Source organism: Eulemur rufifrons, chromosome 6 (assembly GCF_041146395.1).
Source record: "Eulemur rufifrons isolate Redbay chromosome 6, OSU_ERuf_1, whole genome shotgun sequence".
Lineage (NCBI taxonomy): Eukaryota > Metazoa > Chordata > Mammalia > Primates > Lemuridae > Eulemur > Eulemur rufifrons.
Window position 1 is genome coordinate 35689639 of NC_090988.1, and position 18538 is coordinate 35708176.

An 18538-nucleotide genomic window follows, 5' to 3' on the forward strand; every position below is an offset into this window, starting at 1 on the left:
CGGGACTTCTCGAGGAGGAGCTGGAGGCGCGGGGTAGTGTTGTCGCCAGTGGCAACTGAGTGGAATGACTGAAATAGAATAAAAGCGAATGCGAAGTTCAGACACTCCATCAGTTCACTCGGACTAAATGCTGGAGAGAGCGTGAGTTTGACTTGGGGACGCCTCTCCAGGTGAAATGCTTACCTTTTGGCCAATAACAAATACGATTAGGAGGGGCTTAATGATTTGGTCCAATAGAAGTCAAGGGGAAAAAAAGTAGCGGCAGAGAGCGAACCTTTCGCGAACATTTGCCCAATTGGATTGGGGCACTCTCTCCAAACCTGAGACTGGCTGCTAGAACTAGCCGCGACCGGGACCTTTGGGCGGGGCGGGTTTAAAGCGGTTTTCGCGCGCTGGGAGCATCGGATTGTCATTGGCCGGTGACATCCTCCTTTTGTGGGCGCTCCCTGCGTAGCCGGAGTTCGGAATTGGGCGGAGTGACCGAGTGACGCGATAGGCTCCGCAGCCAATCAGGGGTGGGGAAGGGAGGCCGAGAAGGAAGCGGATCCGCGGCCGCACAGCTAAACTGCCACCAACTCTCCGCTTCGTCTCCCTCCGCCACTATCGGGGCCTAAGCGGGAGCGGCTGGGACGGCGTCACTGGGTGGGCTGGGGCGGAAGTGGAGGCGGAGGGAGACGGCGGCGTCGTCCGCGGGGCCTTGGGCTCTGGCGGCGAGGCCCTGGTGGGCGCGAGGCAGGGGGAGGGGGAGGAGGAGGAGCCCGCGGCCCGGGCGGCGGCGGCTCTCGAGTTCCCTGTAGGGCTCCGCCTCGGAGCGGGCGGCGGCGGAGGAGGAGACTGAGGAGCAGGATGGCGGCCTCGGCCCTGTATGCCTGCACCAAGTGTACTCAGCGCTATCCCTTCGAGGAGCTCTCCCAGGGCCAGCAGCTTTGCAAGGTCCGTAGGTGCCGGGCGGCGGGCGGGCTGGGTGTCCTCGGCCGTAACCCGAGGGGGCTGGGTGGCCGCTGCACCGCAGTCTCTCTCTCTTTCCCTGCGCCTTAGGGGTTTGGGAGTCTGGAGCCCTTGCCTCCCCATCCGGGGACCCCTTTTTCCGAGGTCCTGGGCATCAACTGCGGAAGGCCCTTGAGAGGGAGACAGAATCCTGCCTTCTTCCAGGCGGCCCAGGAGGGGGCCGGGCCCCATCAGCGTCCGGGGGTCTCGGGTGGGGCTGAGTGAGGCAGCCACCTGTCTTATGCCGCAGAGACCCTGGGGTGGAGATGTTTTCATCTCAGTTTTCTGCCTGGTCTGTCCTCTCCTTCCACCAGGAGGGCAGGGGACGGTTTTTGCACTTTCTTGCTAGGAACCCGAAGCCGCAAAGCTGATGGCATCCTTCTTCCCTGTCCAGGAAAGCGAAGCGACTGGTTTGGGAACAGAATGCTCTATGATTTGGAGCTCCTCCCATCCCATTAAAGCCGGGATGCTGTCTGTGAGCAACGGTGCAAAATAATAAGTAGTTTCACATTTAACCAATCTTTGAAATCGGCCCTGACAGCTTTCTTAATTTATCTGTAATAACCCCCCCTATCTAATAAAGACAAAGACACCTATGTCTTTCCTAAGGAATTATACTGTGATTGGCCACTTACATAAATCCTCCAATTGTTTACGTTGGGGGCCAGGTTTTATTGATGTGTTTTAGACATTTGACTAGGTTTGGCAATAATTTTCTACCAGAAAAGTGAGATTTGGGACTTTGAGATACATACTGACTAATGTATTGTCTTATTGCAGGAATGTCGGATTGCGCATCCTATTGTAAAATGTACTTACTGCAGATCAGAATTTCAACAAGAGAGGTTTGTATACTGAACAGTTTTTGATTGTTAAAGACAAGCCGTTGTCTGTAAGGAACACTTGGGCCTTGTAATCCCATATTTATATTATTTTTGTAAAATGGTCTAGCCTCTGAAATTTTAAATTGTAAACCTTTCATATATGGTGGGAGAGAGAATGTTGCCAAATAGTGATTATTTTACAACTAGACTTCAGTCTACCTATGATGAAATAGAGAATAAATTATTTTATGAAAGATGTCAGCCTTGCTATTGAAGGTGCAAAAATAAAGTTACGATTAAGCTATGAAAAAATGGTAAAAGTTTAAGGAACCTGAGGTAAAGTCTGTAGTGTTACCAACTGCCTTCTAAGGGTGAGATCTAGTAGAATAGCACATAGTTTTTTAAACAGGTGATTCCACTCTGGGAGCACACACAGAAAATAGTCTAAGAGAAGAACAAATAATTTCTTCATAAGTAAGTCACGGCATGATAATGAGAATGGCCAAGTGAAAGGTCAGGGGGGCACTGATGTGTAATGCTGTGCATTAATAGTGGCAAGTGTGGAGATTTTAACTAGATAGGAAACATTAGGATTTTTTGTTTTGTTTCCTTTACAAAAAAAAATACACAATAAAAATGACTAAAACATTTCTTTTAAGTTAATGGGCAGAGAAGTAAATTCAGGTTAAAACAACCTTGAAAAGATTCTTATATTTGTATTTTTGAAAAAATCCTTGGTCTGTGTTAGAGTAAGTTTTAAGAACTACAAATCTGTGACTCGTGTTTACTTTAGTTCAACATTGTGCTACAGAAAGCTACATAAATGTGATCATCTATATTCAATTTCCTTTTCAGCAAAACTAACACAATTTGTAAGAAGTGTGCTCAAAATGTGAAGCAATTTGGGACAGTAAGTATGTTTTATATTTTTATTTCATGTTTCTATTGCTGATCAGATAATGTTTTTTACAAAGCTAGACCTTTAAAAAATATGTATTGCTATATTCTTAAATATTTCAACACATCAACATTTTTTATGAAAGAAATGTTCTGTAGATGGTCTAATGGGAAGGTGACAACATTTAAAAACAGTCAAATTATGTACATGTTTTATGTATATTGAATTTCAAGGTGAAATTTATGAAGCTGTTTTTTAAAAATTAAATACAGCAAACCCCTGGTTATGGAGAACCTACTTACCCATAAGGCTTGCATAATCAGACTCTCCCCCCCGCTTTCAGAACCCCCTTCAAAGTTATTTTTATGTAGCAGTACAATTTAGATATTTATTCACAAAAGTCATGACACTGTACTAGTGCAAATTGTTTTACATGTGTATTAGTCATTATTGGTATATTATGCCAATATTAATAATAGTGTTTAAAGTGCTGACCTTAAGACTTTATACTGTCTTGATTTATCTTTTGAATAGCAAAGAAAAGGTATTTGTGTTATAGTTTATGTTGAATATGCTTGTGCCAATTTTTTTAAGTTGAAAACTCATCTGTATTCTGTATTCCTTATATGGTCTGTACCTGTATATGATGAAAAGTTAAATGTTTCTTGGATAAGTGATATGGTTATTAAACTAACCAGGATATTAGTAGCAGTTCATTTCCCTAAATTCTGGATACATGAGACTTTTTAATCCATGTGTACCTTTATTTTCATTCTTGGAGACCTTTTTCATATGTAGTTTTTGTATTATATAATGTACTATGGAAATCACATGTATATTTCTCATTATTTTTCATTTAAATATTCCAATAGAGTAAAAGTGAGTGTCATGACTCTAGAAATAGATACTTGTTGAATGAATAGAAACATGATGAATTTCATTGAATGTTACAAGGCAACATACTTGACAGAAAAGAAATTTTTATCCCTTTTCTTAATCCCAGAGGTATGTCTGTAATACTGGTTACGTTTTATGTAGCAAATTTTTAATATTTTTAAAAATTTGAAAGGAAATGTATATCTTTTTCAGCCCAAGCCTTGTCAGTACTGTAACATAATTGCAGCATTTATTGGTACCAAGTGTCAGCGTTGCACAAATTCGGAAAAAAAATATGGACCACCTCAGACCTGTGAACAGTGCAAACAACAGTGTGCTTTTGATCGGAAGGAAGAAGGAAGAAGAAAGGTATGTTTGATTTATGTTATGACATCATCTGGAAATTAAATAAAATACCAAACATGTTGTAAGTTATTATAATTAATACACTGCTGAGACATCTATTCTTTGAGTCCCTAAAAGCAGATAATTAGATGAAAGTGCAGGAATGTGAGTTTTTTTCCTTATTTGCATGTTACATAGATTAATGTTGATCAAGTAGGATTATTGTGCTTTAAAAAATATTCTGTGATGGCTATTCTGTATTATTTGGTTATCCCTCATTTAATTCAGGAGATTTAACTAATTATTGTTTTAAATAAATCTTTTCACCTGCCTCACCCTTTTGTTGGTTACTTGAAGTTGCTGGTGTGAAAAAATACCTAATGGCACATTAGCACATAAAATTCAAAGTTAGTCTTGTGCCTTTTGATATGGGCATATATTTGAAACCATTGTTTGTTTTTCTCTACCTACAGTGACTTAATAAGTATGTGTATGCATGTGGCATTCCTCTGCTGATCAGCATTCACACAGGCCTCCTGTTGTCTATCAGTTTCAGTTGATTTGGAGGATGACTATCTCTTTGAGGGGCTCCCCCAGGTCCTCCCACAGCAATGTATGTACCCTAGTTATAAGACATGTCCCTCCAGCACTTCTTGTGTGAACAAACAGAAGACAGAAACTTGATTTTATTTTTACAGGTTTAGTCTCAGTAATTTTGGAAAGAAATCTCTTTCACTCTCCTTAGGCACACATAAAATTGATTCTTGTTATTTAAGGAAGTTATGCTCTATAGAGTTGCCACAAACACTGAATTAGTGAATGCAGTATTTCCCCCTTTATCCTTCCAGACCTACCTCTTCCTTCTAAGACCCCCAGTGGATGCCTGAAAGTGGGGATAGTAATGAACTTTATATATACTGTGTTTTTTCCCTGTACATACATGCCTGTAATAACGTTTAATTTACAAGTTAGGCACAGTAAGAGATTAACAATAACTGATAACAAAATAGAACAATTATAACAATATACTATAACAAAAGTTACGTGAATGTGGTCTCTCTCTCTCTGAAAATATCTTACTGCATTAATATGTAATATTTTCGGACCGAGGTTGACCATGTGAAACTGAAACTGTGGATAAGAGGGGACTACTATACTGAACCATTGTCCCTAAGGGAAGTACAGGATTAGGTTCTTGCCTCTGATAACGTGTTGATCAGTTGATCAATACATAATCTTATTTTTTGTGTGTTTCTGTTTGAAGACACCACATTTACTATGCTGTTGATTAATTTAATTGAACTCATGGGCCACAGCACTAATGATGCCTGAATGAAGCTTATCTGATGCACGTATTTTCTCCATAAGGCACATCATAGCCTTCTTGAACTTAGGAACCATAAACGGCACTTCAGCGCTACTCCTTGGGACCATTTTAAACATCAAAATCACCAACAAAAAGCACAGAAACTTGAAAAACATGGCACTGAATAGACTGAAAAGGATACTTGTCTGAGAGCTAAAACAGAAAGGGCAGAGTGTCACCGTGTTCCACTTCAGCTTGGAACATGTGCTGTTGGGTGACACATATTTTTCCCCACTCTGCATATGTGCAAATGGCCACAAAAATGCTGTAAGTCTTCATTTTTAGGGTTACAGATAGATATTAATAAGTAAGGAAATTTGCAAATACAAAAATTTAGGAATAATGAGAATCAACTATATATGCCATTAAGGCTCTCTTCTGTAAATTTACAATACTTACTGTAGTGGGAAATACTTTATTATTTTAGGAATTACATAGTGATTTCAAGTTATATTTCTTGGAAGTGTACCAATTTATACTTATTTTCTAGGAATAAGAAAAAAGGTAGCATGTTTTTCTCTTCAAATTAAAATGCCTTGAAACTAATGGAGGTCCGTATATCATCACCAATTTTATAATAATCCTCCAAACAGGCATTTTCCCATGTTTCAGAAAAGTTTAATTTTCCATTTTGCAAAAATCTGCAAATGTGTGTGTGCATGCATCATGCATGTGTGTGTGTGTGTGTGTGTGTGTGATGTAATAACTGAAAGATGAGCAATTTATTTTACCTGGTTTCATTTACAGCCAGTTTATGGGTATCTTTAATCTAATAAAAATATTTTCTTAAAAGGTTGATGGAAAGTTATTATGCTGGCTCTGTACTTTATCATATAAGAGAGTTTTACAGAAGACAAAAGAACAAAGGAAGAGCCTGGGATCTTCACATTCAAATTCATCATCTTCATCTCTAACTGAGAAAGACCAGCATCATGCAAAACATCATCACCATCATCATCACCACCACCATCGTCACAGTAGTAGCCATCACAAGTAAGTAATTTGAGATCATATTTTCTAAAATCCTTCCTGGCATTTTTAATGTCATTTATTGGTGTTTACGTCTTACAAATATTGACTGTGTGCTAGTCTAGTTTCCATTGTACACGGTAAACTTCTTAAATATCTAAGACCTCATTTTAATCAGTGTGTAAAACACATAGAATGTGTTTAGCTATTTACCATAGTAATAAAGAGAGGACATTTAGGGAATTAACCTATAAAATTATCATATCATGAAGTCAAAATACAAGTACTTGGGAGTTAATAATTCAATTATTTAAGTTATCAAAAGCCTCAATATTCTTTTTTGTTTTAATAATTGTTGGGATTTTACTTGTAAAAATTATATTTACCACAGTGGTCATTAATTTGTTTTAGTAAAAACAAATTTAAACTAGTGACAGGGAAATATACATTTAGTCTTTTGGGAAACAGATTATAACACTATCATTTGTTACCATGATGGAAGCATTCTTAATCTTGGAGGTCCACAAAATGTGAGAAATAGTATTTTTAATTAGTGGTACTTAGCTGTTTTTAAAACATATAGTTAGGAACTCTGTTCAAACACAGACGACTATAGTCAGCCTTCAGTATATGTGGAGGATTGGTCTAGGAGTACCTGCATAGTATACCAAAATCTGCACATACTCAAGTCCCACAGTCAGCCTTGTGAAACTTGGGTATATGAAAAATCAACCCTCCCTGCAGGTTTTGTATCCTGCAAATACTATATTTTTGATCTGCATTTGGTTGGAAAAAAAAAAAAAAAAAAAATCTACATATAGGTAGACCTGCACAGTTCAAACCCAGTTGTTCAAGGGTCAACTATACTTGATTCTTGAAGTTACTTGAGGTCGGGGGAGGTTATATAGTAGTAATCTTAATCCTTTATGTGTGTGGTATAAAGAGTTTTTTGAAATATAATTTTAGTCTTCATGGAAAAATCAATCTTAAAACACAAACTCATATAAACACACAAATTAAAATAGAAAAAACAGGGACATGATACCCACCCATTTTTAAATTTTTCTACGAGTCTTTGAAGTTTCAGATAGTTACTTAAAACATTTTATTTACAGAAAATTGCTGCCTACTGCATTTTGGAACACATAATGGTGTCTTTGGAATTTAATATAGTTGTGTCTAATTAGTGAGATTGATTCTAAACTATATGCTCTCACCAAGCAGATTATGAAGTTTTATAGAGAGAGGCACTGATGTTTTCTTCTACCGCGTTGTAGTACTTTCTAGGAGTGACAGTGGTAGACTGCAATGCAATGACTTCTCTTTTGGCTATTTTGAAGAAATCTTGTGATCTTTATATCAGAGTATCACAAGAAGCAAAGGAAGATAAATCTCTCTTTTGTTTCCTCCTTTAAAGAAAATATGACAAAATAACTATATATTAATACCCTAATGGCATAAGTCAGATGTATCCCTAAGACCCAGCTGAAATGTCTCTTTTCCATGTCCTTTACAGATAAATTTGTCTTAGCAAAGGACACAATCAGAACACGTTTTGTGAAGATCAAGTTGTGTGATAGTAACTTAATCTTTTTGAAAGAATTAACAGTTTTCAAAAATAAAAGGAGGGAGGACAGTATTGACTTCCGATTTTTTTCCCTTTTGGTTACTTAAATACAAATACTATATTGCATTTGATGACTATAGACCTTGTGCTGAACAGATAGTTTGTAGGGCCCTATCTTAGATTCTGTAGATCAGAATGAACATGAAGAGCATACTGTAGTGGTGGTAATTGGTGAGGGAGTGGCACTAAGGTCAATCTGAATCTAGGAATGGACAACTCTCAGAAAGCTAAGACAGTAATTCAAATGTTTCTGATAAATCATTATTAATGTGATTGTTCTCACTTTGAGATCTGGTTAGTGCTTATGTGGCATGCTAATGCTTATCATGAAATTTGTAAAAGAAACAAAAGAACAACTGAATTCCTCAGTAGGGTTTCCAGTTCACTCACAAGTAAAGAGTAAATCAGGTTGATAGAATATAGCTACTGTGTCACCACCTTAGTATTTATTTATAGGTGATTCTTAAACTTGGTCTGTTTTTTACTTTTGATTAAATTTCTACAGCTGAAACAACACTAAATTGTATACATACATGTAAACATATATACATATACCTATTTTTTATATACTAGCACTGTACTAAGTGCTTTTTACATGTGTAACTCATTTAATCCTCATATCCTTATAAGCTACGTATTATACCCATTTTACATATCAGGGATCTTACTGAGGCTCAAGGCTTTTCAGTAACTTGCACAAGGTCACAGGTCTTCTCACATCTCATAAATTGTATAAATATGGTGTCTGGTTCACAGGAGAGGCTCTATACATGTTGAATGAATAAACTAGGGGTTAGTGAAGGATTGACTGACATGCAAGAATAGGAAAAATGTAGACTTCATAGTGAATTATAGGGTAGCAATTAGGATTGTGGAGAAATGGAAAAATAGTATTAATTATAAGTAAAAGTAAAATCATTTGTCACTATGAAATTTCCCAATAGTTTCAGCATGGCTTCTCCAGGGCACTAACTAAAGTGAGATCTAGAGACTTTGGATAGGATTCTTAAGAAAACTAGGAAAGAATCAAAGAAATAAAGATATTTTCTTATTTTACTTGACGTACTAGTCTTAGCAATGTGAATTACTCAAAAGGAAGAATCTCATCTTAGGACTATCAGGAAAGCCTTAACTTTAAAGATAAAAATTTTCTGTCTGAAATAGTAAGGGTAGCCAAAGTACAATAATTTCTAGACTTTATACTTATAGAATCCTTTTATAGTAGTTTCATGCTCATAAACCCCACCCTTGCTATGGTATTAAATAGAATTATGGAGATCCTGATTAAAAAGAAAATTCAATCTATATCATTGTACCTTTCTGAACTTAAAATGGCTAGTAGTTATTTGATTAGAATTTATCTCATTTGAATATGATTTATTAAACATATATTATCTTAGTCTGAAAACTTAAATATGCCTTTCTCTGAACAAAAAATTATAAACACACACAATTTGATTCCATTGAGAAAAAATGCCATTAAATGTAGATATATGAAATAAATGTTATTAGATGTCATTTATGTATTTTTCAGAATCAGCAATCTAAGTCCAGAACAAGAGCAGGGACTGTGGAAACAGAGGTAAATACATTAATGTATTTTCTGAAGTATTTTGAAATGTATTTTTGTAAATGTGCTATCCCTTTAACTTTATTATTCAGGCTTCGAAAAAAATCAGTGATGTTCAATAATACTTTAGGGGAAGAAGACTAACTTATCATTTGGTTCTTCCCTATTTACTCTAATTATTCTTATTAATGTTTGGTTACAGCCATAAATCCTCTGCAGCAATTCAGAATGAAACTCCAAAGAAAAAACCCAAATTGGAATCTAAGCCATCTAACGGAGATAGGTAAAAATGAATTCCTTTAGTGTTGTAAAAATTATGATTGATTGCCAGTTATTACTAGATAAAAGAATAGAAACATATATTTTCTACATTGACTTCTTTGAGTCACCTAGAAGAGTAAACATAATCAGTTAAAAAATTAACTTAATTTTGGCAATAAGAAAGTGGCACTAAACTATATTGTTCTATTTGGGGAATAAATTTGGGTTTTGAAAAAAAAAAACAAATCTGAATAGAGAACATAATCTTTATTCTTCAAAGAAACACAAATCGAATTGTGATATTTTAAACTGACCTGCTTTGAAAATGTTTTTAGATTTAAAATATGAGCGTGACTTTGTTTTAGTTCATTAGCCAAAAGTTTGCTGATGTTACTGTACAAATTGGCTGCCTATTGCTTAACACTAGAAATATTGACCCCCTAAAAGCTAATACTGAATTATATTTCTGCAGGTGTATGTAATGTGTGCCATTAGTAAGGTAATTTGCCAGTTGCATCCATTTCTGTCAGGTACATATTTTTTTGCATTAGCCTTAAGGATGTTTGTGGAATTGTCTAATTTATGCAATTTGAACACCTGCTAATTTTCCTTCTACTTCATTTAACTGTGTTTTATTTTTTTCTTTTTAGTAGCTCTATAAATCAGTCAGCAGATAGTGGGGGAACAGACAATTTTGTCCTTATAAGTCAACTGAAAGAAGAAGTGATGTCACTTAAGCGTCTCTTACAGCAAAGAGACCAGACCATTTTAGAAAAAGATAAAAAGGTAAGAACACGGTTCACTGAAGCCTGGTAAAATTTACATGTTGACTCTTGCTTAATCATTGCAGATTTTATTAGATTTTCTTTAACAATTTGGTAATGTTCATTGTGCACGTTTCCTATAAAGACAAATTACGAAAGTCCAAATTGGAGTCTAGGCCATCATCTAATCAAGGTAAATAAAAATACTCTTTCAGAATTTTAGTTCTAAGAATTAACTGAGGGCTAGTTAGAATAGTAATAATTTCTGAACCTTAGTTTTTAGTAAGTGTGTAATTTTAAAATAGGTCTGAAGTCTTAATTTAAAAATGAGATGCAAATGGAATATTTCAAAAACCCTTGTGATTTAAGAATGTTGGTTGAAAGTAGTCTTTAATATACCTATCATGTGTCAATCCAGATCAAATAACTGGTGAAAGATAATTGTATGGGAATTTCCTATGTGGTAGTCAGTGATTAGGAATAGGTGTCTAAAATCATTTTGTAAGAAGTAACTGTACTTTTTGGGACTTTGCTTATCAGTTCAATCAAGAGGAATGTCAAATATGTTGTCCATCTAATGAAAAGAGGAATATTAACAAAATTATAGATAGATTTAAGGTATTCTTGTGCTGTGAAATCAAGATAGCATAATAGTGGGCGGGCATGGAGCAGGAAATAGCTTTAAAGTCATTTAGCCATAACTAGGTTCAAATTCCATTTCTAACACTTTCTATGTGACCTTGAGTGAATGCTGTCACTTCCTTGGGCCTCAGTTTTCTCATTTTGAAAATGAGAGGATTAATACTATCTCTTAGGATGGTTGTGATGATTAAATGAGAATGCAAAGTATTTACTACAGTTCCTGGCAAATGTAAGTGCTCACAGGGACTATTACTGATGTTTGGTCATCTTTAGGGGTAGAACCTACTTTTGTGCTTGTTTTATGGTCCCACACGATGTAGTTTGAGCTATGGCAAATATCTTGCAGAAGGAGAACATTAAAAACATTTCTTTTAAAATTATGAAAAAGACATGATTATAAATATGTTACGAATAATCCATCTCTGAGTATCTATAGTAGTGCTTGAGTTTGAGCTGGCTTTTACTTCTGCCATTCAATAACTTTTATGTTACATTTTCCTGCACCTTGATGGTTAGTGGACTTAATTTCAATACATTTGTACCTCATTTTAAGCAAATTCAGTAAATGGAAAATTAGGATTCACATATAGGAAAGTCATGGGTGTCATTGTCTTATTCTTTTTTGATTGACAGCATTTTTTAATAAGCTTTTATGGAAATTTGTTCTATGCACAAAATTTTAGACACAAGCCAGGTATATCTGCATTAACCTTGAAAAAAGTGGAATAAAATGCTTAAGTTTACTGCAAAATAACAATGATCTCAAAGCCAAGTAGTAATAAGTTATAGCATATTGAGTTTTTTTAGATTTTTTTTCCCTCTGTAACATAACTCTTCTGTATCAGTACAGTTTGTTGAAGTTCTGCTTTTGTTAGTGTTCCTCTTTTTTAAAAAAACAACTGAGGATTGAAACTAGCAATGTTGAGAGGAAAATAATAATTGTAAACCTAAAATAGTTACACATTTGCAACTTTTTCTTATAGATCTAAGACAGCCAAGTTATTTTCCTGAATTGGTTTCATAAACTGTTATTCAGTAACTTCTAGAGCCAGGCACTGTTCTAGGTTATGAGGCTACAAAGATGACAAAATACAACACAATGCTTATCTTCCAGAAGTTCATAATCTGGAGGCAACTCACAGTATAGTGAATAGAATAATTGTCTTAACTCATTTAGTGTGAATTGGCATTTCAGAACAGGAATTCTTTTGTAATACAGAAAGTTGAGAGAGAAAGAATTTAGTCATACTTTGAATTTGACAAAGTGAGGGCTTTTATTTGAAAAGGTAAGAATATGAGACACCATGACTTCCTCTCTTTTTGCTGTTGTATGTCTTTCAGTTTACTAACTACCAGATAATAACAAAAAAGACCTGCAAACCTTTGACTTACAAAGTGCAAAAACGTTTTAAAATAACCTGAAGCTGCTTCTGCATGGTTCTGACAATGAAATTATATTACTTATTTTTGAATTTGAAGTCATGAGATATTGTACTTTTATGTATGTCATTTATGTGTATGAAAAAAATTGTCATGTAGCTTTCTTTGTTACCTCAAACCACTGATTTTTTTCTTTTATTTGTCTAATTTAGCCCAAATTTTATGGTAACCCCCTTTCTCATTTCATGTTAGTTGTATATCTTTGTGGTGTTCTCCATTTTTATCTCAAGGGTTAGGTAGTGTTGTGTACATAATCCTGGACATAAATCTTACAAACAATACAACTGTTGGTTGATATGACCATTCCTCTTTATGTTTGCCCAGTATCAAACTTTTTTTATTATTGAAAAATTATTTTAACCTGAAGCTAGTTTAAATGTTTACTTTGTTTATATTAACATGAAGTACATTTTAATTGAGGCATTTTCCAAGGTATTAGCCATTAAGTTTTTTGTTGGCATACCAGTTGTCAAATTCTTTGTCAGTGAAGCCACGTTTTTTTAAGGAAAAAAAAAAAGACAGCTTCTGAAATGTTTTACTGATGGTCAAGTATTATCTTAACATTAAAATTATATTAAACCAGATAGAATTCATCATTTCACAAAGCAAATTTTAGATAGGTTGTAAAACTCAGGAAACTGCTGTTAACATCTTCCACTTTTATAATGAAGTGTGAGTTTATTATGAAGGATATTTAAAATGCTGTGCATTTGTGTGTGTGTGCATATGTATACATATATGTTTTTTCTTTCAATCTCTCAGTTAACTGAACTCAAGGCAGACTTTCAATACCAAGAGTCAAATTTGAGAACAAAGATGAACAGTATGGAAAAAGCTCACAAAGAAACTGTGGAACAACTTCAGGTAAATGACATTATTTATGTAAAATGTTAGGCAAGGAGACCTAAACTTGGGTAATAGCATTCATTGACTTAGATTGGTATTGGTGTCCTTATTTTGTGCATATTGTGCCTTTCAGTTTTGATTTTGACTGTATAATAGTTTTTAGTCTTGATCCCATTAAAAGTTGTTTGAAATCACTTGAAAGATAATTCAGTACATGAGTCCTGAAAACTTTTGCCTAAACTTGGGGTTTTCAGAGGAAAATATCATTGGATTATCTTCAGTTGATCATCAGGCTTAAGCAAAAAAATTAAAAATCAAATTAATGAAACTAAGTTAAAAATAAGGGTCTTCAGTAGTAATTATTCTTCCTATATCTTTCCAAATAATGGGAAGAGTGGTGGGCATATAAAATCAACACTCTGGGATCTCAAGTGGTGGAAATTTATGCTGCATGCAGTGATGCAAGGCAAGAGAGTATGCTTAATCTGTGTACTGTGGTTTGCAAAGTGCCAAAAACAGTTCTGCTCATATGCCAACAGGTAGTGATCCACCTCAACCTCAGAGTACTGCAAAATATATTAAGCAGGATTTAAATACACAGAACAATTATATGGTGACTTCAAGAGTCACCACAATAACAGAGAGGGGGGTAGTACCTGATGTCTGGCATGCAAAGATGATAAACATCCAACATAGATACAGATTATTCCCTTACTAAAGCTTGTTCTCATATAGGTTTCATACATTCAGAAGTGAGACCACACTAAATTAATTACATGTTCTCTTTGATTTATACATTCTGACATTTGTAGACTTAATCTTTAGTAACAGAGTTTTTAACATTAAGAAGTTTTAAATCTTAAAAGCATAGAAAAGTTGCCAGCATAGACCACCAAGACTTGATGGGAGAGTACAGCTTCAGAAGGATGGAATTAATACTGCCCTGTTTTTTCTAAACATTGTAACACCAAGGGATATTTGCTATTCCCGTCGTTTGGTTTTGTATTCTTCGTGCTTCTCTGCAAATAGCCTAAGTCTAGTAGGATTTAGGAACCTGCTAAAATTTGAGGTACAGATTGCCTGGTCTTAACCCTAGTCTTACTGTTAGAAATAACTTTGAAAAGGAACCATACATAGAACCCATAGAACCTGGGACATAGTAGGCATTCAACTGATTTATTAAATAAGTGGTGATTTATGGAAATGCCCATCTGCCCTCTGTCCTGAAAGATTGCCTATATCATACACCAGGCTTATTGTACATTAATTATAGTTTTTCATCCACCAGCAAGTATTTTTAGTTTATGATACTATTATTTTTCTCATTCAGTTATTAATGCTGAAGGGTTACCTAGAACAAAATCTTTAATCTGATGATCTCTGATTTGATGTGATGTAACCAAAGCTCTGAGGTAAATTCAGAATGAGATAACAGAATAACTGTGAGTGGTACTTAAACATGATTTAACTTAGTACTTCCCACTGTTAAGAAGAGCAATTTGTTTTCCGTTTTTTAAAATCATAGCTGCAAGCACAGGGGAACCCTCTTTGACTTAGCCTGATTGGTATCTTAGGCTTACCTCCTCTTGCTTGATAGCTCACTTTTCATATAGTATAAGAGTAATTAATATTTACATAGAGGTAGGACATTTTCAACATGATTTTACATATGCTATCTTATTTATTCCTTACAGTAGCTCTGAGTTACATGGTTTGCCCATTTTATAGTTGAAACTGTGGTTATACAGTAAGTAAACCTTCATCTTCTGACCCAGGTTTAGCTCTAATTTCCCCTGTGCTACACTAGCTCCCACCACCTCATGTTACTCAGATTTTCTATTTCATCCTTCTTATCAGAACACTTCCCTGTATCTTTTGTGTTATGGCTAGAGACTTTCTGTTACAGCTAAGTGCTGTCTTTTTACCCCACTCCCATTAGCAACCAGTGATACTAGTAGGATTCTTTACTGAGGTAAGTAAGCATAGTAAATTTTTTTTCTTTATATGATAAGGAATGAACTCTGTAACACAAAATTCATGTTACTCTAACAGTTCTTAAAATATTTTTAACTATCAAACCTAGGAATAAGCACTGAACATGACAAGAAAAAGTTGTCTAAAATATCCCCCCAAAACTCCCCAAATTATGTAAAATACTAAAAATATCAAATAAAAATTCTGTTTAATTAGATAAATGGCTAAAAGAGGAAAGGGACCTAACATTTGAATGCCTTGTATGTACCAGTCACTGTGTCAGGCTAAGTGTTTTATATTTTTGATTAGTTCTTTCAACTCATTTTGAGGTGGGTGATGGAGTTTCTGTTTTACAAATGAGCAAATATACTCCAGGTTACATAGCAGTAAGTGGCAGAGCCAGGACTTAAAGCAGGATCTGTGTAATTCTTAATTCAGATGTTTTTTCCTTCAAATCAACATTTCTAAATGTTTTTAAATAATTTCATTGATTTCTTTCAGGGTGTGAAATGAAGTAATTTTAGGATAAAAAGTTTAAATGTACATTTATTTAAATATTGCATTGTGAAATTCATTTTTAGAGTACTCAAATTAGAATAAGACAAATTTGGACTTGTGTCCATTTGACAACTGATACACTATTTTAAAGGCTTTTTTCTTATTTATTAACAAATTTGTTGGGGTATGATAAATGCAGATTGAAAATTAGCTGCATTAAAAGGAAAAACTGCTTTCAAGATGTAATATTTGAATTCTTGTATTTTGTACTTAGAATGTGGAAATTATAAACTCATTTTTTTAATTTGATAATTGAGAAAAGATAATTTAGAGATTTACTTTTTAACCATTTAGTGTATCAGTATAAACATTTTTATGTAAATGTAATTTACAGATCTGGTGGAGGTCTTTTTGAAGCAGATTTATAAACATAGCCTTTTTTATGGCCTTCATTAATTTGTGTTTTAAAATTTATGTTTCTTAAATTTCCAGTTAGCCAGTGGGCTTATTATAGTTATAAACTAGATAATATGTAGTTAATAATTAAATGCAAATTTTAAACTACCACACTGACTAGAACTGGTCAGCTGAGTAATAAACCAGTTGATTACGAGTGTGCTACTTGATTTCCCCTAACTGCCAGGTACATTCTCACTTGATTTGCCCTCTGAGTTTCTCAAACTGTTTAGTTTTAATGGGAGAAGAGTCCTTTTCAATTCTTTATGGTTTTCAAAGTTTAAAATGGATATTGAATTTGAAATTGAAGCTCTTCATTATTGCCTTATTTAATAACCATTGAATAAAGAAACCCTATTAATCATGCAGCTGAACATAAAAAATGATTTGCCACATATAAGGTAGCACTGAGAATATTTGCATTTTGGAGGTCAGGGGTGTTAATTAGGAAAAGTTTGATTGGAGAAGGGTGGGGGAATGGAACCATTTTAAGGTGGCACAGAGAAGAAGGCCGGGTATTATCTGGCCATTCCAAGCTAAAAGTAGAAGGTGAAGCATTGAGATTAAAAAATGTTTGTCTAGATAATAAAAAATCTTGAAACCTGTGTAGGCAAATGGTTTTGAAAAAAAAGCCAGAGGAGATCTTTTAAAAAATTGTTTAATTGTTTTATTTGTTTAAAAATTTTAGGGCAGTGCTCAGGTTCTAAACTATTTTCATCACTCTCCCCATTTTGGCTCAGAAACCTCAAAAGTGCTTGATCGTTAATATATTTATATATACAGGAATCCTTATCATCTAAGTTTCCACAGTTAAGAGACTGCATAACGTGGCAAAAGCAATTAGAATATGAAAATATTCACTGAAGGTCCCTACATACACCTTCCTCCTTACTAAACTAGTGATTGTCATAGCATATTGGCTCAAGGACAATGTCTTTGTAGGTGATGGATGGGACATTTGATAATGAAGTACAAATTAAGTTGAGGTGGTTAGCAAAGTGAAATTTTGAGTCTTTGCAAGAAAAAAAATTTCAGGTTTTCATGAAATTGAAAACAGTGATGATAGGCAACTGCTCAGATCACACCAAAGCCAGCACCCAATGACTGTATGTCTATTAAAGGAACAAGACTAAGATCAGAAAAAGGCAGGTCCTGATGAGTGCCTAAAAAAAAATTGGGCATCATTAAGAGTGCCTTTGGCAAATTGATAAATTCCAAGTATTGTTTGCAGAATGATCTCTTAGCTTGTTTTACAAGAAGGAAAACATCAAATGAAAGACCTCATACAGCTTGCTGGGAAATATTACTCCCAAATCAACACTTGATTCATTCTTTGATTTTATTGATTATAAAATACAACTTATTTTTGTAGTTTTCATTTCATGTTTTTAAGATAAAGGGCCAAACATGTTTTCCCTATTTAAAATCTGAACCTTCTTTTAAGTGGATTCACTTTGTTACCTTTTTTCATAACCAGTTATATCTCTGGACGACAATTACATTAATAATGACATTTACAAAAGGGGCTGATAAACCAATCTAGAATTTCCTTCTGCATATTCAGCCTTAAGAGATGAACCTAAATGTACCAACTCTTTCATTTAATCTGTTAGTGTTTCAGTAAAGCTTTTTGCCATGTAAATGGAAAGAACAGTATTAAATAAGTAGTATTCTTCAGAATGACTCTTAATAATGTTTCAAACATTTTTAATCTTGAATATTTTTGTCTTCCACAGGCCAAAAACAGAGAACTACTCAAACAGGTTGCAGCATTGTCAAAGGGTAAAAAGTTTGACAAAAGTGGAAGCATCCTAACATCTCCTTGAGAAAGCAATTATTTGTTTAGTGTTTCTGCTTACAGTGTAAATTTGGGGGTGGGGGAGAATTCTGTGAAGCCCTAAAATTCTGTGTAGTGGAAAAATATTTTTGCACACCAAATAAATTGGCGTGTTTCCTATTCACTTTTGTAACTGATATACAGCATTTTTTAAGTTGTAAAACATTCAAATAAAACTTCAACTGGTTTGAAGTAACTTTTTAATTATTTGATATCCAGGAACTTTTTTGCCAGCAATAGTATTAAACAGTTGTAAAGGAGTGCATGAGTAGTACTCTTTATAAAACTCAACATGCAATAATAGAGTAGGTATGGTTTTAAGAAGTCAAAGCAGCAGGGTTTTTTTGTGTTGTTTTTT

General features: G+C 34.7%; 1 protein-coding gene across 3 annotated transcripts; it reads left to right on the forward strand.

Annotated features, from left to right (window-relative positions):
- Positions 1–552: 552 nt before the first annotated feature.
- On the forward strand, positions 553–18277 carry FAM76B (family with sequence similarity 76 member B). Of its 3 annotated transcripts, none has more exons than XM_069469042.1 (10): positions 553–933; positions 1768–1832; positions 2667–2721; positions 3799–3954; positions 6090–6289; positions 9427–9474; positions 9665–9745; positions 10374–10509; positions 13332–13433; positions 18080–18277. In XM_069469042.1, exons 1-10 carry the CDS (start codon positions 847–849, stop codon positions 18167–18169), a joined length of 1020 nt encoding a protein of 339 aa, XP_069325143.1. In that variant the 5' UTR covers positions 553–846; the 3' UTR covers positions 18170–18277. The 3 variants fall into 3 exon arrangements, with proteins under 3 accessions (XP_069325143.1, XP_069325144.1, XP_069325145.1); XM_069469043.1 differs by having other exon boundaries at positions 10377–10509; XM_069469044.1 differs by lacking the exon at positions 9427–9474 and having other exon boundaries at positions 6090–6276; positions 9682–9745.
- The last annotated feature ends 261 nt before the right edge of the window (positions 18278–18538 follow it).